This window comes from Tupaia chinensis, unplaced genomic scaffold (genome assembly GCF_000334495.1).
Source record: "Tupaia chinensis unplaced genomic scaffold, TupChi_1.0 Scaffold141490_1, whole genome shotgun sequence".
Classification (NCBI taxonomy): Eukaryota; Metazoa; Chordata; class Mammalia; order Scandentia; family Tupaiidae; genus Tupaia; species Tupaia belangeri.
In genome coordinates, this window is record NW_006201352.1 from 729,225 (window position 1) to 755,404 (window position 26,180).

At 42.5% G+C, this 26,180-nt stretch overlaps 1 protein-coding gene across 1 annotated transcript in view; it reads right to left on the bottom strand.

Moving 5' to 3' along the window:
• Positions 1 to 26,180, bottom strand: part of OTOP1 (otopetrin 1) — a 45,615-nt gene that overhangs the window by 13,211 nt on the left and 6,224 nt on the right. The window contains exons 5-7 of the mRNA XM_006163197.1: positions 18,659 to 18,795; positions 6,962 to 7,020; positions 2,567 to 2,697 (exon numbers count right to left, since the gene is read on the bottom strand). Of these exons, the coding sequence (XP_006163259.1) occupies positions 2,567 to 2,697; positions 6,962 to 7,020; positions 18,659 to 18,795 (327 nt within the window). The remainder of the gene's footprint in view (positions 1 to 2,566; positions 2,698 to 6,961; positions 7,021 to 18,658; positions 18,796 to 26,180) is intronic.

Here is a 26,180-nt window from a genome sequence, read left to right on the forward strand (position 1 = left end):
TTTCTGGGTAAATATTACTGTGGAGTTTTAAATATATTTTGTCATTGCTTAACTCACAATATGCATATACTACTGATAAAATCAGATGAAAAAGCTTTATAGGAGCCAGTAACTATCCTGGCCTTTGAAAAAAACACTATGCAATTTTCAGTTCATAAGAATATTCAGTGTACTCATACTTGGAAAATCCATTTTGTATGTTGTAAAGACGTACAGTGATCAAATGCAAACAAAAACAAGAAAATAAAAGAAAGAAAAGAAGAAAACAAAAAGAAAGATGTTCTTGTAGCTCAATACGGTATTATACAGAAGACAGAAGCGATCCGGAGGAAGGTTCAGGCTAACAGAATGTTACAGGTGACAAAGTCTTCTTCCTAGTAAATTAATTGAACCTATCTTTTCACTGAAGGTGCTGGAACCAGATTGCTGGGATTCTAATTCTAAAGCATTCTGCCTTAATCCTGAACTTGCCAGTAACCAACTCATGTTCTATGGGACATCAGAGAAGCTGAGTCTTGGAAGAAGAGCTACAGGAATGAAAATTCACTGAAAGTAAGCAACCAATCACATACCTCAATCACTTATTAGCTGTGTGTCCTTTGGCTAATTAACTGGCTTTAATGGCTTTGTCCATATAATATGTTTAATGTCACCTGCCTCAGAGTGTTGGGGGAAAAAATTCAAGGATTCATGTTAAGTGACTAGAGCAGTGCAAGGCATTCAGCAATTGCTTAATAAAAGTTTGCTTTGGGGCCGGCCATTGGTGTGGTGGTTAAGGTAGTCAGATCCCACATGTTTCACCCTGCAGTTCAAGTCCCAGAACTGGCAATTTGAAAAATAGACCAGGCTGGAGACCAGCAGATAACGTAATGGTTACATTGCTGGACTCCCACATAGTCGACTGCAGTTTGAGTCCCAGACACAGCAATTTAAAACTCAGGCCAGCCACCTGTGTGTGCATGCCTAAAATCCCAAGAGGAGAATGGAGGAGAAGGGATTGTGGCACGGCCATTCCCCCTGGGGGGTAATTTCTCACTTTCTGTCTCTCTGTCTCTCTGGCAAGTGCACACACTCTATAGCAAAACTCTCTCTGGAAAAAAAAAAAAAGGGAAAGAAAAACAGACCAGGTATATTTGCACATGTGCCTAAAATTCTGAGAGGAGAATGAAGGAGAGGGTATTGTAGCATGGCCATCCCCTCTGGGGGGTGCTTTCTTGCTCCTTCTCTCTCTCGCTCTCTCTCTCTCTCTCTCTCTCTCTCTCGCTCTCTCTCTCTCTGGCAAGTATACATGCAAATTAAGAACAATTGTGTTAGCTTTGCTCTTGTTATTGTTGTCATTGCTGTTACTGTTGTTGATACCAAGGAGGAAACGAGGTCCAAGGAGCAAGAAAGACCTTCCCAAAAATATGTTGCCAGTTAAGGTGGTGAAAAAATAGAGCGTGTGCCCCTGACTTGTCATCCCCACCCCAGCTATGAGGAAGCAGGTTCAAACTTGTCCTCTGTGATGAGCCTGCATAGACTTGCAGTACATTAAGGCTGAAAAGGATCTTGCAAGTATGTGACACATACTTGCGAGTGCCAGAAAGGTAGGATGGCTTCCAAAGACCACACAGCAAGTACAGGAGAAAAGACCCAAACCTGAAACACCCGGTCGCCAGCATATTGCACTTTCCTCTGCCCAACATTTTCCTCCAACTCTAATATTCTAATATAGAAGTGATAGACCCTACATGCTATAGAACTTTGGAAGAAATTATAAAGACAGTGCTGCAGGCTCTCCAATAGGAACAAGGGGGAATAAAGACAGGCCAAAATTATAAGCCAAGTAAAATTAAATTAAAACTTCAAGGGAATCAGCAGTTAGCGTAATGGCTATGTCGCTGGATTCCCACGTAGTCGACCGAGGTTCGCGTCCCGGACCCGGTGGCTTAGAACTCACGCTGGGCGCGTGTGTGAGTGTGCCCAAGATCCCGAGAGGAGAATGGAGGAGAAGGGATTGCGGCGTGACCATCCCCCCTGGGGGGTGATTTCTCGCTTTCTATCTCTATGTCTCTCTCTGTCTGTCTGGCGAGCGCATGCGCCCTATAGCGAAAACCTCTCGAAAAGAAAAGAAAAGAAAAAAGAGAAAACAATTGAACTACAACCAAATAACCACAACCTAGCATTAGACATTTATGGAGTTTTTTAAACCATACTTACAGTAGAAAGAACTGGTAATAGAGGCTTAATTTAAAATAAAACGGGAAAAAAAGAAAACAATCGTTCATAGTTGAAAACAAAGACATTTATTTCTATAGGAATGTGGACCATGAGAAACTGTAATCAAAATGATAACCCTCGGATCTGACAAGTGCCTGAGTCATGAAAGAAACCCTTCATTATGTGCAGCACACCCTACTTACAGAGTCAGGATGAGAGACTTAGGAGTTAGGAAGATTTTGAACAACAGAGGACTGTCTTTGATGCTGAGTTTAGGATACTCTGCCATTCTTTGAAACCTGCTCCTCTGTCTCTGCAGGTTCCCAGGATGCTCGAACATGGCAGGAGAGTGGCTCTCACCTCTTACCTATTGTGATGTTTCCAAAGCCCAGTGTGATGAGCCGCTCCTTGTGCTCATTAAGTTGGTGCTTAGACTCATTCAGGACGCCATTGGCCCACAGAAGGAGGTTGGTGAACACTGAGTGGATCACTCCAAATCTGGAAAACACAAGGACTCAGTTCTTGAGCAGCCCTGGGAAAGATACAAACCCTTTGTGGTGAGGCAGAGAACATCACACACACACACACACACACACACACACACACACACTTCCTTCCCAGCCATGATTCTGGTTTCACCTGGCAGCTCGGACTCTGGGTGGGTCCCCTGTCTGGCTAGGAGTTTTGTTCATGGGACATTTCAAAACCTCAGAGTCTTGGCATTCTGCCTTTAATCTTGAACTTGCCAGTACTAAGCTCATTGTCTATGGTACATCAAAGGAGCTAGGTCTTGGAAGAAGAGTTACAGGAATGAAAATTACTAAAAGCAGGCAACCAACCCCATACCTCAAGCCTTTTTTCCAGAAGAGAAGAGAAGAGAACAATGGGTAAAAGATGAAAGGGCTACAGTCGGAATCTGAAAGGTATACTCTTACTTTTAAGTTGGTCGGCTCAATAATCATTATCCATCTGGCTCTATCTTGCCTCTAAATACTCTGAAACAAGCCAATGGCATGGCCATTATGGCCAATATGACATGAGATGTAACCTCTGGGCACCGTCAAAAGGTTTTTGTTTTTATTTTTATGATAGAGAATGTGCACACATGAGAAAGAGAGAGAGAGAGAGAAGAAACCCAGCAGGGTCCTGTCACACCACAATCCCTCTTCCCCAGCTCGCCAGCTCTCAAAGACCCCAAGCACCTATGTGTGCACCCAGGTCAACCCAGGGATGCAAACCTGTGGTGGACCATATGACTTCCAGCCTTGTAGAGCATTTGGTTTCTGTTGTGCCACAGTGGCTGCCCATGCTTTCTTGATGAATATGATAAGAACAAGAAGCCTGTTTAGGTTCCCTTCCCCTGTGTTAACAACCTTGAATACAGACATGAAGCCTAGAGTTGTAGCAGTCATCTTATAACCATGAGGCAAACATCAAGGAATGAAGCCCATACCTACTAAGGGAGGCAGAGTGGACACCTAGAAAGCCTGGTCTGTGATGACACTGTTGAGCTGCTGACATGTCAGATAGGCCCAGGAATTAGCCCAGGATCACACACGGAGTAATAGCCTCCCTGGGGTTTGAAGTCAGCAAGTACCAGTGGGCATCTAGTTGGACTCCAACGTTCTTCCCTTACTCTAGGGGACACTGACTCCTAAGGAAGAAGGTAGGCAGTAGAAAGTAGATGCTGGACTCTGGAACAGAAGAGAGATCCATGGGGACTGTCACTGCCTGCTCCAAATTCTTCAAAGTCTCCCCAGGCCTGCAGGCTTAAGCTGTATTTGCATGAATAGCTTTCAGGGCACTTAGCAATGCGCCTGGCAGGCAACAGGTGCACCGAATACTGGTGACTTGAGAGAGGCGTTCCTTAGAACTTTATGTGGAACTCACTCCTAACTTGGAGAGCAAAGGCCTAGAGGAAGCAAGCTCCCTCCCTGTTCAACACTTGTCCATGATCTGCCCACAGGAAAAATGGTGCAACTGCATCTTCAACCCTGCCCTGCCTCTCCTCCCAGCTGACCCCTCTGAGACTCTCACGAGCCATTGCAAGCACCGCTTTTCCTCATTTGACCCTTAACTTCCTTTGGCAGCTGCATAATATCCAGGGCCAACTGGAGAAGGGAAGAGAACCCCAGAGTGTCTGAATCAGGTGTTTGCCCATCTGTTTGCCCCTTGCGCTCGCTGGTTGCTATAGCTCATGGCCAGCCTTCCCGAGGCGTCTGGGAGGCATTCTATAGAGCCTTTGACAATGCAGACAATGCTATTTGCCTCACGCTGACCAGCTTTTCTTTTACTCATAATGCACACAGCTCCCCTTTCTTCTCTCCTTTTTTCTGGCTCACATGGCATTGTCCAATCTCGGGCCCAGCGAACTCAAGGAGGCAGCCCCAATGCTGCCCACAGCTGCAAACTGTTTTTTGATGCAGTCTCCCTGTAAGCTGGCAGCCTCCTGCCTGCTCAGTCTGGAAATGGTCCTCCAAACTAAGGGTAGACATCATTTCCTATGCTTGTCTGCCTTCTCATACTCAGGTCCGATAACCCCAGACTACAGTAAAGGGAAGGCTTCCATGAGCCACTTCTGATCTCAATTTATGTTTCCAGCTTTGTGTTTAGAATGACTGACCCTCTAAACCTCACCGTTGGGGAAAAAGAAGAACTCAAACCGTCAAGGAGAATTCTCAGCTCAGGAGAAAACTTCCTGTAAGAGGTGAAGGTGTGAGACAGTGAGATGTTGGCTCAAAAGACCAGAAGAAAACACTAAGTTCAAGGGTGGCAAGTTCAGGAGCTTTCAGGACCTGGCAAGAAATGTCAGTAAGTAACACAGGTCTCTAGGGTTCTTAGGGAGTGGTGGCACTTCCTCAAACTGAGGAGACAGCCCCATCTAAAGAGGTTACACCGATCTCAGCTAGCCTTTTGTTGCCATGTATGTCTGAACTGCTAGGTCTTCTAATTTTTTCTAGAGAAGTCTAAATCTAAAATCAAAAGGTGATGAGTAATTCAAACATGTTTAACACTGTTCCACATTAAAATGAACTAAATGAAGCTAAATTTGTATCTGGTTCAAACCACTTACTCTCCAGCTTAGGAAAGAGACCTGGAAAGAGGGAGAGACTTGTGTCCAATCACTCAACAAGCAATGCCAGCACAGCACTAGATCCTAGCCCCACTAAGTTCCCTCAGACTAAAATCCTCATGATGAAAGTCTGGGTACATGGCCTAGGACAGTAATGTCCATGGAAAGAAAACACAGGAGGAGCTGGTAGGTGGCATGGTGGTTAAGGTGCTGGACTCTCACATGGCTGACCATGGTTCAAGTCCCAGACCTGGCTGCTTGCTTTCTCACTTTCTCTCTCTCTCTCTTTCTCTCCCTCTGGTCAAATTAGAAAATAAATAATAATAACAAATAAAAATAAGATAAATCCTTTTTAAAAAGATAACACAGGATACAATGGTGAGCCATGTATACTTTAAAGTTTTCTAGTGATGACATTTAAAAACATGAAAGCAGGGGGGAAAAGGTGAAAATATATTTTGTTAAACCCACTATGTCTCATATATTATCACATCAATGTATGATCAATACCCGAAAGAGTCATTACTGAGATGTCTCCCATTCTGCTCTTCTTTCTAGTCTCTGACATCTGGAGTGTATTTGACACAGCTCACGTCAGATTGAACAACTCACAATCCAAGTGCTGGGGGGCACAGGGCTGGCCACTGCGGAACCATCAGCGTAGACCTAGGAGGTAAAGCCAGGGCCTCTTCTGCTCGAAGGAATTGAGTGTTCTGAGGTTGTGAGTGAATAAGACAGCACTCAGCACATCCAACTGGTGTCTGCACTCATGTCAACCTTCAGGGGCCCCCGGCCATGTACAGCAGACTGTCTGATTTTGTGCTCCTCCTCACTTTCATAAGATCAGGGTTTAAGGTAGAGCCCACTGCAGACGCCACTCACCCAGTCCAGGACACCTTGCCCCATGACGCCTGAGCAAGTCCTACATACAGAGGGATCGCAGAGGATGCGGGAAAGCTTGCCGAAGTTGGCCCTTTTTGTGTAATAATATTAGTGAAATCTATTTCTATTTCAATAGTCTTTTGAAATAGTTCTATCCAGTGGTCATACATCAGTCAATTTTTTTATCATTTCTCATTTTAGATGGTCCTGAGGGAGTTTCTGTTCTTCACTCAGGGCTTAGATGATACAATAAAGCAATACTAATCCCTTGGATCACCTATATGTGGACACATAGTGCTTTCTTGCATGACAATAATACTTGCATTTTTTATTATTCCACGGATTCTTTCCTTTGATCCTCCCAATTACCTCCAGAAAGGTGGACAGAGAGACTCTTACTGAGTATTCATTTTCTAAGTGTCAGGCACGAGCTGTTGCATTATGTCAGTTACCCCATGCAGCCCCGGAGGTAGTCTATGTAATTGTCTTCGTTTACATAAAGAACCCGAGGGTCATAAAGAAGTGTCTAATACAGCACTGTCTTGATTCAAATCCACATCACCCTATTTCAAGAGAGATAGCACTGGCTCGATTCAAATCCACATCACCCTATTTCAAGAGCTATTCCCAGGAAGGGAGAGCAGGCAGAGGGCCTCCCCTCCCAGCCACAAGGAAGAGCTTTGCTTTTCAGGACTGAGTGAAGAGTTGGTCTTGGATTGTATAACCCAAGTAAGATGGCAGCGTTGAGATCTGCTTATTTAAATGAGCACCAAATCAACATGTAAAGGAATTACCCATCATTATTACCTTTCCAGTGTTTTGAAAGACTGGATAATATCCTTTGCATGCCCCCAGAGAAAATAGACCTAGACGAAAATAAAAGAAGAAAAGAAAAATGCATCAGTGGGATTGTCATTGTATTTGCACACTTGAGAAACTATCAAACTTCAAGAAAAGGAGTGGGGGAGCACTGAGGACACCAAGATCTCCCACCCGAGAAAGGCAAGTGGCTCAGTCCTGTGATTGATCGAGGATGTAAGCTGGGGGCAGGGTGTGGCAATGGTTGCTCTTCACTCGGGGAAATTTCTTAATTTGCTTATACCATATGTATCAGGCTTTTCGTTTGTTTGTTTGTTTGTTTGTTTTCAAGAAATATCCATGGAACAAATACTCTGCACAGTGGCTAGAAAACCAATGCTGCATGCTTTAACGAAGAACAGAATTGAGTTGGGCCGGTCTTTTATTCTGTTCTATTGCATATGCTATACAATCACTAGTAGCAACCCAAGGAAGGGATGGAAGCCATAGACATTGGCATCAGACCTGTGCGAAAACCCTAACTCCCTCCCTGAGTAGCCAGTGCCTTTGGGCGAATAAGGAAACCTTGCTGACTGTTTTCCCACCTTTGAAATAGGGATGATTACAGATCTTACCTTGGAGGACACTGTGAGCAATTAAGAGAGATAATCCATGTCAACTACACAAAACACGTGGAGCATATACCACCTTAGCAAATATTCTCCACTGCCAACTCAACCATTGACATTGGCCGAACACCTCCTGTGTACTAGGCATTCTTGGAGCTTCTGAAACACTTTGGGCCTTATTTTAGAGATAAACACATATTGAGCACCTACTGCATGCCAAATACTGATGGGCGTTTTATAAATGTGTCTCATTGAGTCTTAATTTTTCAATTAAGAGCTATAGAAAGAGGGGCCAGCAGGTGGCATAGTGGTTATGGGTGCTCGACTCTCACATGGCCAACCAATGTTTCAATCCCAGATCCTGCACCTTGAAAATCACACGGGGCACATGTGCGCACATGTCCAAAATCCCAGGCCATCCTCCTTGGGAGGCGATTTATCACTTTCCCTCTCACTGACAATAGAGAAGGGGGGGCGGCACGGCCATCCGCCATGGGAGGCGATTTATCACTTTCCCTCTCACTGTCTGTTTCTCTCCAGCAAGCACACATGCCCCATGATAGGAAAACAACAACAACAAAAAAAAGAGCCAAAAAGAAAAGCACAAAATAAGACAGTACAAAATAAAATACCCTTAAACATATCTTCTACATTGTTTTACCTAAGATTTATTATCTTGCTCAGGAAAATAGTTTCAGTGTTTTTGGCACAACACCCACCAATTTAAAAACAGACAGCAGTGAATCCTTGGTCAAGGTGACATCTAGCCCAACAATAAAGAAATAAGTATAATAATAGTCACCAAAAAATTCTAAATTCGACAGCTGTTTAATTGATGCTCTTTATAAAGACTACATGGCAACACAAATAAGTTTATGATTCTTTTATTTGAATTTATTTTATACATTCGATTACTGTACATCACTACAGCTTGTAAAATGAATTTACCCAACATGAACACACTTTGCATCAGTCCAGTTGAAGATATCATACACGTTACCATCAAGTTTATGATTTTTAAGTGAAGAATTCAGAGTAGAAAATTCTACACTCTGTAAAACTTCAACTGGAATGTGCTCTTTATGTACGAGGAATGGAGGGAATACATAAAGACAGCAAGTTCCAGCTTCCACTGAAGAGCTTACAGGAGCAATTTTATTCTCTTCACCATTTTTTTAATTATATTATACTAATATATGTAATATATTAATATATACTAGTATAAGATTACATATATTAGTATAAACACTAGTGGTTTATAAATACATGCTCTTTAAAAAATTACCTTATGGGGGGGCAGCAGGTGGCGTAGTGGTGAAGGCACTGAACTTCCACAAGGCCCACTGTGATTAAAGTCCCAGACCCAGTGGCTTGAAATTCACATCAGGCATGTGTGCATGCTTGCCCAAAATCCAAAGAGTCTCTGGTGAGTGTACATGGGAAAAATATATATATACATATGTATATGTATATATATCATATAGTCCAGCAATATCACCACTGTTTGTATATTTAAAAGAACTGAAATTATCTCGGAAATACATTTGCTCACCTATTTGCAGCATTATTCACAATAGCCAAGAAGTAGACGCAGCGCAAGAGGCGGTGAATGGATGAGCAGGTGACCAGCATGTGGTCTAGTCACACATTGCAACTGCATTAGCTTTGTAAAGGAGGGAGACGGACAGGTGCCACGATATGTAGGAATCTTGAGAACCGCACTGCTGACTGAAATAAGCCAGTCACAAAAGAACAACTAGTGTATGATTCCACTTATACGAAGTATCTGGAATATGCAAACTCAGAGAGACAAAAGGAGAACAGTGGTTGCCAGGGTCTAGGGAAGTAGCAAATTGAGAGTTGTTTCATGAATAGAGTTTCAATTTTGCAAAATGAAAAGGTTGTAGAGATGGATTGTCCAATGCTGTGAATGTACTTAACATTACTGTTGGTGCACTTAAAATGGCTAAGATGGGAACCAGCAGTTAGTGTAATGGCTATGTCACTGAACTCCCATGTAGCTGACCGCGGTTCGAGTCCCGGACCCAGTGGCTTAAACTCACGCTGGGCACATGTGCGTGTGTGTTCAAGATCCCGAGAGGACAATGGAGAAGAAGGGATTGAGGTGTGGCCACCCCCCCTGGGGGGGGGATTTCTCACTTTCTATCTCTTTCTGTCTCTCTCTGTCTTTCTGGTGAGCGCACGTGCCATATAGCAAAAACCTCTCCAAAAAAAAAATGGCTAAGATGGAGCCAGCTGGTGGTGTGGTGATGCGGGTGACTGGATCTCACATGGCCAACTGTGCAGTTTGAGTCCTGGACACAACAGCTTGAAGAACATGCTATGTGTATGTGTGCCCAAAATCCCAAGAGGAAAGCTGAAGAGAAAGGACTGTGGAGGGAATACTTTCTCACTTTTCCTCACATGCTCTCCCTCTTCCACTGGTAAGCACATATGCCCTACAGTAAAAAAAATGTCTAAGATGGTAAACTTTATTTAATGTGTAATTACTACATTTAAAAATAAATATGTTTTACAAAGCACCTGGAGCACTGTTTTTCTTAAATAATGTTTCCATTTCCAGTAATCTAATGTTGCGAAAGAACACAGTAAGTTTCCAATAGGCGTAGAATAATTAATTGATTGACTGATAAAATGCCTTAGGAAAATCTATCTCTAACCCACCAAGTAATACAGCGATATTTTGAAAACTCACACCTATTCAGATCATTCCTCTGCCTGAAGCCTTCAATGGCTGCCCATTGCTCTTTTTTTTTTTTTTTGGAGGGGTTTTGACTATAGGGCGCGTGCGCTCTCCAAACAGACGGACAGAGACGGAGAGACAGAAAGCAAGAAATCCCCCCCCCCCCCAAGGGAGGATGGCCCCGCTGCAATCCCTTCTCCTCCATTCTCCTCTCGGGATCTTGGGCACGCACGCACACGTGCCCGGCGTGAGTTTTAAGCCACTGGGTCTGGGACGCGAACCACGGTTGACTACATGGGAGTCCAGCGACATAGCCATTACACTAACTGCTGGTCCCCCATTGCTCTTAAGATGAAGCCCAAGCTCCTGAGTGGCAGTCAACTCACTGCATACCTCAGCCTGCGTAAAGCGCTTTCCATGCACCAGTGCTTTCAGCCCTCACCACAAGCACATGAAGCAGGTGCTGGGGTTGTCCTCATTTCACAGATGACATTCATGAGGCCCAGAGAGGGTAAGTAATTTGCTTGCGGTCACACTGCTGGTCAGAGTTCAACGTCTGGCCAGAGTCCAACCTTACAAGTCTCCCACCAAACCATGGCTCCAGCCCATGCCCACTGTCCCAGTCTCAGCTCTCCTCACAGCCAACCCTTTCTCCCTCTACCCTGTCATGTGGAAAGACCTCACATCCCAAAGATGTCCTCTTCCAGGGACCTCTGACTGTCCATCCCTACCCCTCCCTCTTTCACAGCTAGCTCTGGAATATTTCCCTGGCAGAAATCACCACACCCCAAGCTGGCAAAATGCCTTCCTTCATGCTCCGTCATCATTTCGGGCAATGCTGGTCAAAGCACCAAACCTGGTGTTGCCAGTGTTCCTGTGAATGGCTCCCATCTGACAGGCATTTCCGCAGGGCACAAACCATGGCTTTTCACCCTGTGCTCGTAGTCCCAAGAACGGTTTTCCTAGTGCTTAAAAATGGGCTGACGAGTAAGTCCTAAAGACGTGTGCACTCCAGTGTTTACTGCAGCAATACTCACCATAGCCATGGTATGGACTCGACCAGCGTCCATCACCAGATGAGTGGGTGAAGAGAATGTCTACACAGTGACACAGTGGAATACTGCTCAGCCAGTAAGAGGACATGGTCCCGTCATCTGAGATCAAGCGCATGAACCTGGAGGATACTGTTACGTGAAAAAAGCCAGGCACAGAAAGAGAAATACCACATATATTCCCTCATGTGGAAATGGGGGTGGGGGCGTGACGAGGCGGGGTACAATCACAGAAGCAGAGAGACGAAGAATGACTACCAGAGGCTGGAAAGAATGGGGAAGGGGAAGTTGAAAAGTTTGATTCATGGGAATTAAAGGTAGAAAAGAGGGATCATTTCTAGTGTTACCCACTACAGTGGGCAGAATATAGTTAACTAGAGTAATTAAAAGAGAGGAATTGGGGCTAGCTCCACGGCAAAGCAGTAAGGTGCTACTCAAGAGAAGTCAGATCCTACGTGCAAACCCCAGCTCAAATCCCTAATCTGGTCAGCCTGAAAAACTCCAGGAACATGGGACCAGCAGTTAGTGTAATGGCTATGTTGCTGGATTCCCATGTAGTCGACAGCGGCTCACGTCCCGGACCCGGTGGCTTAAAACTCATGCCAGGCGTGTGTGCGTGTGTGCCCAAGATCCCAAGGGGAGACTGGAGAAGAAGGGATTGTGACCTGACCATCCCCCCTGGGGGGTGATTTCTTGCTTTCTGTCTCTCTCTCTCTCTCTGTCTGGCGAGTGCACGTGCCCTATAGCAAAAAACCTCAACAACAACAACAACAACAACAAAAAAACTCCAGGAACATGTGCAAGTGCCTAGGATCCCATGGAGGAAGGGGATCATACATGATCAGACTTCGGTGAAGGGTGCTCCTCTTTTTCTCTCTCACTATCACATGTGTGTGCATGCACTTTTTCACAAATAAGGGAAAGAAAAAAATTGTTTTAAAAAAAGGAATTTGGGTCCAGCAAGTGGCATAGAGGTTAAGTTGCTGGATCTCATGTGACCAGCTTTGTGGTTCGAGTCCTGGATCTGGCAGCTTGAGAATCATCCTGGGTGTGTGTGTGTATACATACCCAAAATTCCAAGAGGAGAGAGGAAGAAAAGGGACTGCAGCATGACCATCCCACCCAGGGGGTGATTTCTCACTCTCTCTCTCTTTCTCTGGCTAGTGCACATGACCTATGATAAAAGCTAAAAAAGGGGAGGGGATTTAGAATGTTCCCACCATAGAGTAAGACAAAAGATTGAGATGATGGATTAACGCCAATTGCCATTATTTAATCAATAAACTCTGTATCCTTGTACTGAAAAAACTCATTGCATCCCCACAAATATGTACAAGTATATGTTGGTAATTAATGAATTAAAGCTATCTAAACAGGAAAAAAAATGGAAAGAATGAACAAATGAATGCAGATCTTTCTGGTCTCACTAAGACTTCCCATACCGTCACTGGTATCACTATAACGTTATCGTGGAATTTGTCCTCCTCAGAATAAACAGTTAACTTTTGTATTGATCTGCTAGGGCTGTTGCAACAAAGTACCAGAGACCGGGTGGTTCAAATAACAGAAATTTATCTTCCCAGAGTCTTGAACACTAGAAGTCCAAAATCAAGGTATCGGGGCTAGTTTTACCCAAGGCCTTAGGCAGGAAGCTGACCGTTCTCCTCTAGGTCTTCACATCCCCTTCTGCGTGTATGTGTCTGTATCCTAATCTCCTCATACAAGAATACCAGTCATATCAGATTAGGGCCAACTCTAATGATCTCACTTAAGATACATTCTTTTTGGGGACCAGCAGGTGGCATGGTGATTAAAGTGCTGGACTCCTACATGACCAACTGCAGTTTGAGTCCCAGATCCAGCAGCTTGAAAATCACACCAAGTGCATGTATGTGCATACCCAAAATCCCAAGAGGAGAATGGAGAAGGGATTATGGCATGGCCGTCCCTCCTGGGGGGTGATTTCTCACTTTCCCTCTCTCTAGTGAGCACACAAGTCCTATGGCAAAAACCTAAAGAAAGAGAAAATAAACATTATTTTGTTTGTTGCCAAAGGTGTGTGCTCTCACAAGAGGGAGAAAGAGAGGGAGAGGAAGAAAGCATCCCCCTCCCCCATGAGGTGTGATCACGCTGCAATCTCTTCTGCATTTCTCCATCCTGTCAGGATTTGGGGCATGCATGCACATGCCCCTATGTTTTTCAAGCCACCAGGGCCAGGATTCAAATCACATGGTTGGCATGTGGAATCCAGCTCCCTTAACCACTAGTCCACAGGGCCAGCCCAAACTTGACAAGCATCTTATGGTTATCCAGGACTGTTTAGTAAGTCAACTGAGCACACAAACTAGAGATGAGTCTGGATAAAAGGCAGAGTTTATTAAATGGCATCATTGACTTTCCAGAGGTGGAAAATTGTTTCTGAAAGACATTCTCAAACTAGGAATTCAGAAATAATTTGAGCAGTGACACTATCACTTGAACAAGTGCATGATCTTTGAGGTTGAATTAAGTGAAGGAAAAGAATCATTGTGTTTCAACTGTGACTTTGGACAAGTCTACTCTGAGCTCCTACTTCTTCCTGAGACCCTCAAAAAATGAGGATAGGTCCTGTCATTTGCAAAAACATGGATGAACCTAGAGGACATTATACTAAATGAAATAAGTCAGACACAGAAAGACAAATACCATGTGATCTCATTTATATATGAAATATAAACTGAATATGTAAAAGCAGAAAGAAGATGCTACCCAAATTAATTTATAAGTCCAATGCAATTCCTATCAAATCACTAACAACATTCTTCATAGAAATAGAAAAAAATTATAAAATTGATTTGGAATTATAAAATACCCCATACTGCAAATACAAACAAATAAATAAATAAAGTTGGAAGCATCTCATTACTCAACTTCAAAATATATCACAAAGCTGTAATAATTGAAACAGCATGGTGGGACCAGCAGATGGTGTAATAGCTATGTCGCTGGACTCCCACACAGTCGACCGCAGTTTGAGTCCCAGACCTGGCAGCTTAAAACTCAGGCCAGGCACATGTATGTGTGTGCCTAAAACCCCAAGAGGAGAATGGAAGAGAAGGGATTGTGGTATGGCCATCCCCCACCCCCAGGGGGGTGATTTCTCACTTTCTGTCTTTCTGTCTTCTGGCAAGTGCATATGCCCTATAGCCCAACTCTCTCCTTAAAAAAAAAAAAAAATTATGGTACTGGCATACAAACAGGCACATAGAACAGAATAGAGACTCCAGAAATAAACCCAAAAACATACGGCCAACTGATTTTTGATCAAGGGCACAAAACAATTCAGTGAAGAAAAAACATCTTTTCAATAAATGGTGCTGGGAAAACTAGATCATTACCTGAAGAAAAATAAATCTAGTCCCCTATCTCTCATCATTAACATATATAAACTCAAAATGGATTAAAGATTTAAATGTAAAGCCTCAAACTATAAAATGTACTATGGAAAACACAGGGAAACACTTGGAAACACTGGAGTAGGCAAAGTTTCTTAAATATGATCCCTAAAGCACAGGCAACAAGTCCAAAGATAGACAAGTAGGATTACAGCAAGTTGAAAAGCTTCTGCACTGCAAAGAAAGCAATAAATAGGATAAAGAAACAACTCACAGAATGGGAGAAAATATTTTCAAACTACTTCAGATAAGGGATTGATAAACAGAATATATGGGGAACTCAAGAAGCTGACCCACAAAAAAAAACTAATAATCCAATTTTTTTTTGGGGGGGAGAGGTTTATTTCTATAGGGCACGTGTGCTCACCAGAAAGACAGAAAGACACAGAGAGACAGAAAGCAAGAAATCATCACCGGGAGGGATGAATACACTGCAATCCCTTCTCTTCCATTCTCCTCTCAGGATCTTGGGCACGCACACACATGCACCCAGTGTGAGTTTAAGCCACTGGGTCTGGGACTCGAACCATGGTCAACCACATGGGAGTCCAGCAGCATAGCCATTACACCAACTGTTGGTCCCCTAATAATCCAATTTAAAAATAGATAATCAATCTGAACAGACAACTCCCACTGGAAGACATATGAATGGTTGAATGGTTAAAAAGAAAAAGAAAAAGCTCAACATCCCTTATCATGAGTGAAATTCACACCAAAACCACAATGAGATACCACCTAACCCCAGACAGAATGGCTATGATCCCCCCCAAAGAAAAAGAAAAAAGAAAAAGAAAGGAAGGAAGGAAAGAAGGAAGGAAGGAAGGAAGGAAGGAAGGAAGGAAGGAAGGAAGGAAGGAAGGAAGGAAGAAACAAAGAAAAGGAAAAAAGAAAGAAAGAAAGAACAAGTGCTGATGAGGTTGTGGATGAAAGGGAACTTTTATGCACTGTTAATGGGTGTATAAACTAGTACAGCCACTATGGAAAGTAATATAGAGGTTTCTCAAAAATTCAGAAATAGAACTATAATATGACCTAGTAATCCCACTCCTGCATAATTACCAAAAAACAGAAAAATCAGTCTATCAGAGAGACATTACACATCTATGTTTATTTCAGCATTATTCACAATAGCTAAGGCATGGAATCAGCCTAAATGCCCAACAAATTATGACTAAATTAAGAAAATGTGGCACTATAAAAATGGAGTACTACTCAACCAAGAAGAAAAAAAGATTCTGTCATCTGATATGAAGTGGACAAATCTAGAAGAGTTAATGCTAAGTAAAATAAGCGAGACTATGAAAAACAAACACAGTATTCCCTGCTTAACATATACCAAATGTTTGTACTCTATGGCAGAAATTGAAAAATTAAAAGATGACATAGAAGTACAGAGGGCAACTATAGATACCAAAGATTGCATGGGGCATACGAGTTGGGGAGAAGACAGGCTTGGGACAAAATGTTTAACAGACACAAGAATGTATGTAAACAAGGTAAATAGGTCATGGATGTCTAACACAATCGAGCAAAAAAAGGCATTGTCATTCATATATACATGTATATATATATACACACATGTATACTAGTAAAATGAAAATCATAGGTGCGCAACATAATGTAATGTTTTTGGTTGAAGATGTCGAATATGGTAACATTGTTGATTAGGTTAATATGTATTACATGCATGCTTCAAAGTACCATTTTTACCTCATAAATATATACAACAAATAAACATAAATAAGAAATTATTAAAGAAAAGAAAAGCTTAAAAAAAAGACAGGAGAACAGTAGTTGAGGGGAGTGGAGAAGGTAGTGAAAGTGTACAAACTTGCAGTTAGAGAGGATGAACAGAGATCTAATGTACAGCATGAAGACTAGTTAAAATATTGCATTGTGTAGGGAGCGGCTGGATCTGGGCAGAACAATAGTAGCCTTTAAGGATGAGCAAAGGCACAGTTTCCCATGATTTGTGCCCATGCTGCAAGACCAGTGGAGATAGAGAAGCTATGTATCTGCCAGAGTGGGCCAGAGGAGGCAAAAAGAGGTTAGAACCGCAAGACACAGGATGTTCCACAGCTCCTGCTTACATAAGGCATCCGGCTTCACATCCTGTATCCACTCCCTTTTGTCCTAAAAAAAGAATAAATCTGGGAATGGCTCAGGGCCGTGGCTATCTCTGTCAGAGATGCCTGGACCACCCAATGCCCTCTTTTCTCTATTTGGGTGTTTATGTGTTTTCTTTCCAATCCACCACTGTTCCCCTTCAGGTAAACATCTTACTGAGCAGGCCTCGACAGTATTATATGTTGGAAATTTATTAGCAACAGGTGCTCTTACCACAAAAAAAAAAAAAAAGAAAAGAAAAGTAACTATATGAGATGACAAATGTTGATTTGCTTGACTGTAGTAATCATTTCATTATATGTATGCACACCAAATCATCATACTGTACATCTTAATTATATACAATAAAAATAAGAGGGCTGGCCCCATGGCCTAGTAGTTAGGGAGCTAGATCCCACATGGCCGACACTGCAGTTTGAATACAGACATGGAAAACTGAAAAACATGTTGGACATATGTATGTTCATGCCCAAAATACTGAAGAGATGGAGAAATAGAAAAAGATTGCAACAGGACCCACTGGGGGATGTTTTCTCCCTCTCCTTGTCTCTCTCTGTCTCTCTCTGATGAATGTCCTTTCAATTTAAAAAAAAAAAGAAAAGAAAAACTGAACATCACAATCCAATACCTGTTTTTGAATGTTGAAAGGACTACTCAATTTGATTAATGAAAAATATTCTGCATACTCTAAAGTGCTACAGAAATATTGTTACTTTATATTACTAAAGTAATGGAGATTCTAACTCTGGTAGCCATTACAAGGGATTTCTTCCAAGGATGCTACACTGAAGGCCCATCTAAGATTTTTTTCCAACTATGAGACTTTTTTCTGACCCTAAGCTATGTATTTAAATTATACCTATAAAATCCTTACTTGGTAACTATACCAAATTCACCAATGTTGGGGAAAAGAACCTTATACTTCCTAAGAGATTTGAATCAACAAGTCAGCAAACAAACAAGAGTTTTAATGACCCAGAGGAGTGATTGTAACAGCGCAGAGTTCTTTTGGGGGTGACAACAATGTTCTAAAATTGATTGCGGTGATAATTGCAAAACGCTATGAATAGACTAAACCATTGATTTGTACATTTGAAATGGGTGAATTGTACAGATTATGCCTTAGTAAGAATGTTATATATTTTTTTAAATCCCCTCAAGCCTTTTCTAATAAACTCTTTTTAACAGAATATGACCCCTGACTGACTGCTCATGGCTATAAACTGTCTCATAGGACCTCTGCAAAAACAGCCAATGGGATACAGAGTCCCATTTTACAGTGGAAGCAACTGAAGAACCAAGCCTCAGAAATGGGCGCAATTTGGGAACCAGCAGTTAGCGTAATGGCTATGTCTCTGGACTCTCACGTAGTCGACCGCGGTTCGCGTCCTGAACCCGGTGGCTTAAAACTCACGCCGGGCGTGTGTGCGTGCGTGCCCAAGATCCCAGGAGGACAATGGAGGAGAAGGGATAGTGGCGTGACCATCCCCCCTGGGGGGTGATTTCTCGCTTTCTGTCTCTATGTCTCTCTCTGTCTGTCTGGCGAGCGCACGCACCCTACAGCGAAAACCTCTCAAAAAAAAAAAAAAAAAGAAATGAGAGCAATTTCACTTGGCATTTACAGAGCAAGTCAACAGCAGCCTACATTGCCCCCATGTGCTAGATGTCTGGCTGTTACAGGGTTTTTTTTTTTAATACACTTTAGGATATGCTTCAGAGGAACACACACAGAATAGAATAGAAAAATATCAGTGGTTTACCTGTAACAGAGTGTGTACTGCATGTGTGACAGGGAAAACTCCTTCAGTGGCTGATAAACATTCTGAAAATCCAACGAAGTATCCAACTTTAAGGAATCCAAGGATGATGGTAATGACTGCAAACAATGTGATACTACCTAAATGGGGTCAGGGGAGGAGACACACACACACACACATTACAGATGCGCGTTACTATGCACTGATGTTATTTCAAAATAAGTTCACATATATGGTTAAATTGTTTTGGGAAAGGGTGCCAAGACCATTTAATGGAGAAAGGACAGGGTTTTTGTGTGTTTTTTTTTTAACAAATAGTGTAGGAAAAATTGGATATCTACACACAAAAGAATGAAAGTGGATCCTTACCTTACCCCATACATAAAAAGTAACTCAAAATGAATGATGAAAGCTAAATGTATAAAAATTTTGAAAGAATTAGCGGGAAGTCTTCATGACATTGGATGTGGCAACAATTTCTTGGCTATGACACCTACAGCACAAATAACAGAAGTAAAAATTGATAAATTGAACTACGTCAAAAAATTTTGTTCATCACAGGATACTATCAACAGAGTGAAAAGACAGCCCACAGAATGGGAGAATGTATTTGCAGATTGTATGTCTGATGAGTCATTAATATCCACAATATTTAAAGAATTCCTACAGGGACTAGGTGGTGGCACAGTGCAATACAACTGGGCCCACATAGGAAAGAACCTAGGTTTGTTTCCCATGACCTCCCTCCATATGTTGGGTATGTCCACGACAGTGATCCATGTCAACTGAGACTGGGGGTGGATCGCAATGTGAAGACTTCACTGGGGGTGCCTGTCTCTTTGTCTCTTGCCTTCTTCCTGTCTATCTCTCTCATGGAAGAAATAAACTTTAAAAATAAAAATCAACTGGGAGCCGGGAGGTGGCTTGGTAGTTAAGGGCGCTGGACTCCCACATGGCTAACCATGGTTCAAGTCCCAGACCTGACAGCTTGCTTTCTTACCTTCTCTCTCTCTCTCTCTCTCTCTCTCTCTCTGCTTCTCCCTCCCTCCCCCCTCCCTCCCTCCCTCCCTTCCTCTCTGGTCAAATTAAAATAAATAAAAATAAATAAAGTTAAATCGAATAATTTTTTAAAAAAAAACAATTAAAGTATGGGCCAAGGGGCTCAGCTGTGGTGGCAAGTGCTGCCAAGATACTGTGCTTTATAGGTTGAGACCACGTGGAAGGCCTAGATTCAATTCCCAGCCTAACCAAAAGGCAAAGTGAGGAGGTGTGCACCTGTAATCCCAATGACTCCGGAGGCAGAGGCAGCAGGATGCAATACATATAAATACATACACACAATACAATATTATTCAGCTTCAAAAAGGAAGAAAATTCTGACACACACAATAACATGGATGAACCTTGAGAACATTATGCTAAATAAAATAAACCAGTCACAAAAGGACAATGCGATTCCACTAATATGAGGTAGCTAGAGTTGTCAAATTCACAGAAGCAAAAAGTAGAGTTGCGGTTTCCAGGGGCCAGAAAAGTGGGGAAATGGGGAGTTAGTGTTCAATGGAGATAGAGTTTCAATTTTGCAAGACAAAATGAAAGAGATTAGTTGGCAAAGTTAACGCTGAACTATAAACTTAACAATGGTTAAGTCAGTATGTTTAACTTTATGTATATGTTACCACAATTAAAAATAAAAAAATACATTAATAAACCCTATTAGGCTGATAAGCTGAAACTAGAAGACAGGTATTGTGCTTTATTCATCGCTATGTCCATTCCATGCATGTCCTGGGGTCTGACAAATGAGTACCTTCAGCAATGTTTGGTTCAATCAGCAAAAGACCTTTAGAAATCAATCTAAGAGTGGGACCACCAGTTGGCATAATGACTATGTTGCTGGACTCCCATGTAGCCGACCATGGTTCGAGTCCCAGACCTGGTGGTTTAAACTCACGCTGGATGCGTGTGCATGCATGCCCAAGATCTCAGAGGAGAATGGAGGAGAAGGGATTGCAGTGGGGCCATCCCCCCTGGAAGGTGATTTCTAGCTTTCTAGCTTTCTATCTCTCTGTCTCTCTCTGTCTTTCTAGCGAGCGCACGTGCCCTATAGCAAAAACTTCTCCAAAAAAAAAAAAAAAGAAAGAAATAAACCTACGAGTATCTAAGTTCTACTTAAAATTTTCAGTTCTCTAATCCTAAAAATCCTGCTCTTTTAAGAATAAGGATTCAAGGTATATAGTTATACAAAAACTCTGTAGTATATTTACACATTTTCTGTAAATCTAAAACTTTTCTAAAATGGAAAGTTTATTTTTAAAAAATGGTGGATAAAGGGTCTATCATAGTGACCTAAGCTAACAATGACCTCTGTTAGCTTAAATGAAGAAAGGGAGCAGCATTTGATGGTCTAATCAGCATGGCTTTTATCAAAAATAAAAACAAAAAGTGTACATATAAGAAACAAGACTAGAAAGGAATATGCAAAATACATTTAAAAAACACATGTGACAAATGAAGAAATTAGAAAAACAGTGATCACAGGGCTTTGGTGCTATGGTTTGAATGTGTTTCTTTCTAAACTCACCTTGAAACTTAATTCCCCATTACACCAGTATTAAGAGGTAGACCTTTGGGAGATAGAGAGGATTAGAGAATGCCATCAGAGCGAGGCCCTATGATGGGACTTGTGCTTTATGAGAGACTTCATGAGCTGACATCACCATGTGATGCCTCCCGCCATGTCAAAATGCAGCAAGAAGGCCCTAACTAGATGCTGGCACCTTGATATTGGACTTCCCAGCCTCCAAAACTGTGAGCTAAATAAACCTCTATTCTTTATAATTACCCAGTCTCAAGTATTCTGCTAAAGAAAACATTTCTCTTTGGGGCCAACACTGACTGCCATTCACACATTCTCTCCCACGAACAGGAGGAAACTGGACCGTGTGTGACGTGCTCTAAGACACCAAGCCGAGAGAAGGGCATGAGTTTTCACAATGAGCTATAATGTTTCATCCTCAGCCTGAGAAGCCTCTAGCAAAAAGTAATGCAATCTCCTGGCTTGTTTCCATTGCTCAAGCCTTATAGAAACAACTCTAAGTCACATTTATTTTTTTTTAGTCCTGGAAAAACTCCAGTGAAATCAGAAACTCTGTAAGAGTGGAGATTCAATCCCGAGGCTTTGAAATTGTTTGACAAATGCATAGTTCGTTTTGATTACAAAAAGAAACAGCAAGATTAGGCAAGGTAGTCTGGCTGGGTGGGTGGCGAGAGCACAAGCCCAGAGCTACCTGACTTTCATCCTGGCTGTGCCACTGATGGAACGAATGAGTTCCTACAAGTCACTTTCTTTGCTCTGAGTCTCAAAATAACCATAAATAGACTGAGGATGATCTACAGCACTGGTTCTCAAACTCGGGCATGCATCAGAATCACCTGAAAGGCTTGTTAAAACATAACTGGCTGGGTTCCACCCCCAGACTTTCAGATTCAGTAGGTCTAGGGTGGAGCCCTGAAATGTACATGTCTAACAAGTTCCAGATGGGCTGATGCTGATGTTCTGAGACCCCACTATGAAAACTACTGGTCTAGAACATCCCCATAGTTGACATTTCGAGGGTTCGGTGGTGAATACTTCATATAGCTTTTCACACTCTGGAAGTCCTCTCTTCCATCCATGGATTCATTTGCACATTTATTTATACAACAAATATTTGGGGGACTCCTGCTATGTGTGAGACATTGTACCAGGAGCACAGTGAAACAAGATTGCAAGAGAAAGAAAAATATTCAAGTATAATATTGCATAAATTGGGGTGTGCACAAACTACAGAGGGAGGAACTGGCAGCAGACTTTTCACCTGCTGCCTGAGAAACTGGAAGAATGTGGAGGAATCTATTTCAAAGAAAGGACTGCAACTCAGAAACCTCACGGCCAACCAAGGAGTCACCCATTTATCAGTGCAAAAGACAGAAAGCTACTTGAAGATATGCAAAAATAATAATAATAATAATTAATTCATCAATTGTTTATTGAGCACCAACTATGGGTCAGGAACTGGGGATATAAGAGGGAATAAAATAAAATTCCTGTTCTTAGGGAATTTAACATTGTAGTGAGAAAGACAGAAAATAAACAAACAGATAATAATCAGATAAAGAATGTCAGGAAATACTAGTGCGTGAAGAAAAGTAATGCAGCGAAAAGGATTGAGGTTAAAGGTAGGTGGTTAAAAGAGGACTCTGAAGGGTGACACTCAACAGAGAACAGAGGGTAAGAGACAAATGTCATCCACATAACTCTTCTAATGAAGGGCTTAAACCAAGCAACAAGTGAAATGGAAGAGAGTCCTCAACACAGAGGAAGTCAAAAAGGAAAGGAAATATGGCAAAAAATTGTAGGGGCAGTGGGGACCAGCAGTTAGCGTAATGGCTACATCGCTGGACTCCCACGTAGTCGACCACGGTTCAAGTCCTGGACCCGGTGGCTTAAACTCACGCCAGGTGCGTGTATGTGCGTGCCCAAGATCCCGGGAGGAGAATGAAGGAGAAGGGATTGTGGCATGGCCATCCCCCCTGGGGGGTGATTTCTCGCTTTCTCTCTCTCTGTCTCTCTCTGTCTTTCTGGTGAGCGCATGCGCCCTATAGCGAAAACCTCTCAAAAAAAAAAAAAAATTGGAGGGACAGGTAAGAGAATTGTGGATGGACAGATGAATAGATGAATAGTACATAGATAAACAGAATAATAGCAGGGAAAAGGTAAAAGAAGCTAAATCCAAATAGATAGATAAACTGCCTGAGAATGTGTAATTTGCATGCTCTACAAAAAGTTGTCAAAGAATAAACATTTTGAGGGGAAATTCTGATGAATATTAAGTACTTCTATACAACCTGTAAGTTGGAGAAGGACTGGGTGAGAAGCAGAGAAGAAGCTTTTCCAAAAGTCTCATGAGAAAAAGATGGGAAAACAAATATGCTCTACAGATCTCACTGAGTAGCAAGGAAGTGGGAGAACAGAGCCTGCTGGAAGGGAAGCAACGCGCCTTCTGGGAGAAAAGTCTGGCATTTCGTTTTCAGATAGAAACGGTAATGTGCTTCTGATTATGAGCAAGAGGGAAGCAAAGATAGCCATTAATGAAATAGAAAAGCACAACAAAATTTTCAAATGCTTAAAAAAGGCAAACATGCAGAATAGGAAAAGGACGAGATAAGCCAGGGGACTTCAAAAAGTTCTTGGAAGGAGCCAGCAGGTGGCATGGTGGCTAAGGCACCTGGATTTCTACATGGCCCACCACATTTCAGTCCCAGACCCAGGGGCTTGAAAGTCACGCCAGGCACGTGTACATGGATGCCCAAGATTGGAGGAGAAGGGAATGCTACGTGGCCACTCCCACAGGGTATGATGATTTCTCACTATCCCTCTCTGTGTATCTTTCTATCTCTCTCCTCTCTGGTGAACATGCACATCCTATGGCAAAAACCTAAAAAAAAAAAAAATTAAAGTTATTGGAAAATAAAATTAAAGTACAAGTTTGTTTTGGTATCAAAAATATTTTGAAATCTATGCATAATTTTTTTCATAATATACATTTTCCATGAACTTTTTGAAGATCTCAGACATATCTCTGTGTGTGTGTGTGTGTGTGTGTGTGTGTGTGTGTGTGTGTGTTTGTATAATTTTGCCTACCTCAAAAAAGAGAGTACCTCACTTGGAATGTCCATGAAATGTTGACAAAAATTGACCTTACTCTGAAAGACAGCAGAATGTACAGTGATGGAGGCTGGCTGCCAGCCCCAAAGCCTGCTTCCACCACTGCCTAGTGGCTGACTTTGAGCAGTTACTTAACTCAGCCATGCCTTGATTTTCTCATCTGGAAAACACATGCTGCTATAATAATGTCTCGTGGGGTGCTGAGGAGATTGAAAGAGTCATTACGTAGAAATCACCTAGAACAGTTCTTACACCTAGAAATCTCTGTAATGGGGTTTTATTTTCATCATTATCATTTCATCACTTGGTCCCCACCCCCATACACAGAGATAAAACTTTATGAATTAAAACCAACTAGAAAGTTGCCAGCCATATTACTTAAGAATAATCCAAAACCTGCCTCAGGTATTCAAGCAGTGCTGGCAGTAGGAAGGCATGCAGTCCCTCTTAGTAGTCTAGAATCTTGAACCACAGACTCTTAGAAGTTTAAGTTCCCACACAAGTTAGTCTACATTTCCATCCCACGCAGGGGTACTTCCCAATACATCGGGACTGGTGGCCTTCTGGCCTCCACTTGAACACACCCAGGAGCCTCTCCTCTCTCCAAGAGCACCCTCTGATGCCAACTGGTGCTTGTGTTAGAATGTTCTTTTTTACAATGGACTGCAGTCAGCCTCCCAGAGCTATCATTCTCTTCCCTGGAGCTTCTGGAATCATTCAAGTATTCATCCATCCATCCATTCAGTTACTCAGCCGACGTGGGCATTTACTTTATGTTAGGCACTATGCCAGGAGCTCGGGATCCAATGGTGAGCACTTCTGTCTTCAGGAGCTCAGTCTAATTAGCCCAGCGATAACTGAATAATACACCTCCTGCTTGGTTAGTGTCAGAAAGAATGTGAGCAGGGTACTGCGAGAGCATGCCAGGGAACTAGCTGCACCTGGGCTGAAGTTATCAGAAAAGGCTTCCCAGGAGAAGTGACTCTTGCTTGCTGAAAGCCAGAGGAGGACCAGGACCTGCCAAGCGCAAGGCTGAAGCATTTCCTATGCTGTAGGCTCCAATGCTCTTCTCTTCTGGGCTGAACACCCTGTCCCTCCTGCGGCAGCCATTCCTCTACAGGTGCCCATGTGATGTCCAGGAAGACAAGACCCTCTACTGTAGCCACAGAGTAACCTCCTGTCCAGCGAAAGCCAAACCCACCACCACATTTCGGGCAGCTGCATTCTCTTCTGGCTGAAATCCTGACATTATGTTTGTATTTTTCCATTAGACTGCAAATCTTATCCTCAAACCCAGATATGTAAGGAAATGCATATTGATTTTCTCATCTGTAGAGTGGAGGTAGTGATACTGTGTATTACATAGAATCGTCATGAAAATCAGAGGCACAGTAAGAAACATAGGAAAGACGTTCTCATGGTGGCCCAAGGTGGGTTCCTTTCCCTAGAGAAGTGCCCGCTGCGTGCTGATCTGCTCCTGTGCTTTGCTGGGCACTCTGCTGTGCTCCATTCTCTATCTTCTGGGTATTCTTTTCAACATTTTGTAAAATTCGGATCACCTTCCCGAAACCTTAGGCATTCTCCCAAGTCCATTTGACCTTACTGGTCTCCTGGACTCACATCTTGCTCCTCTCAACCCAGGTCCCACCCTGCAGGCAGTGACCATTCCGAAAGGCAAATATGATCACATCATTCTCTTTCTAATGCCTTCGATGACATCCCATGACCCACAGGGCAAAACCAAGGCCTGAAGCCTACATGTAGAGTTCTATGTGATGCAGACAAGAGTCTCTGAACGATCTTACAGGCTACAGG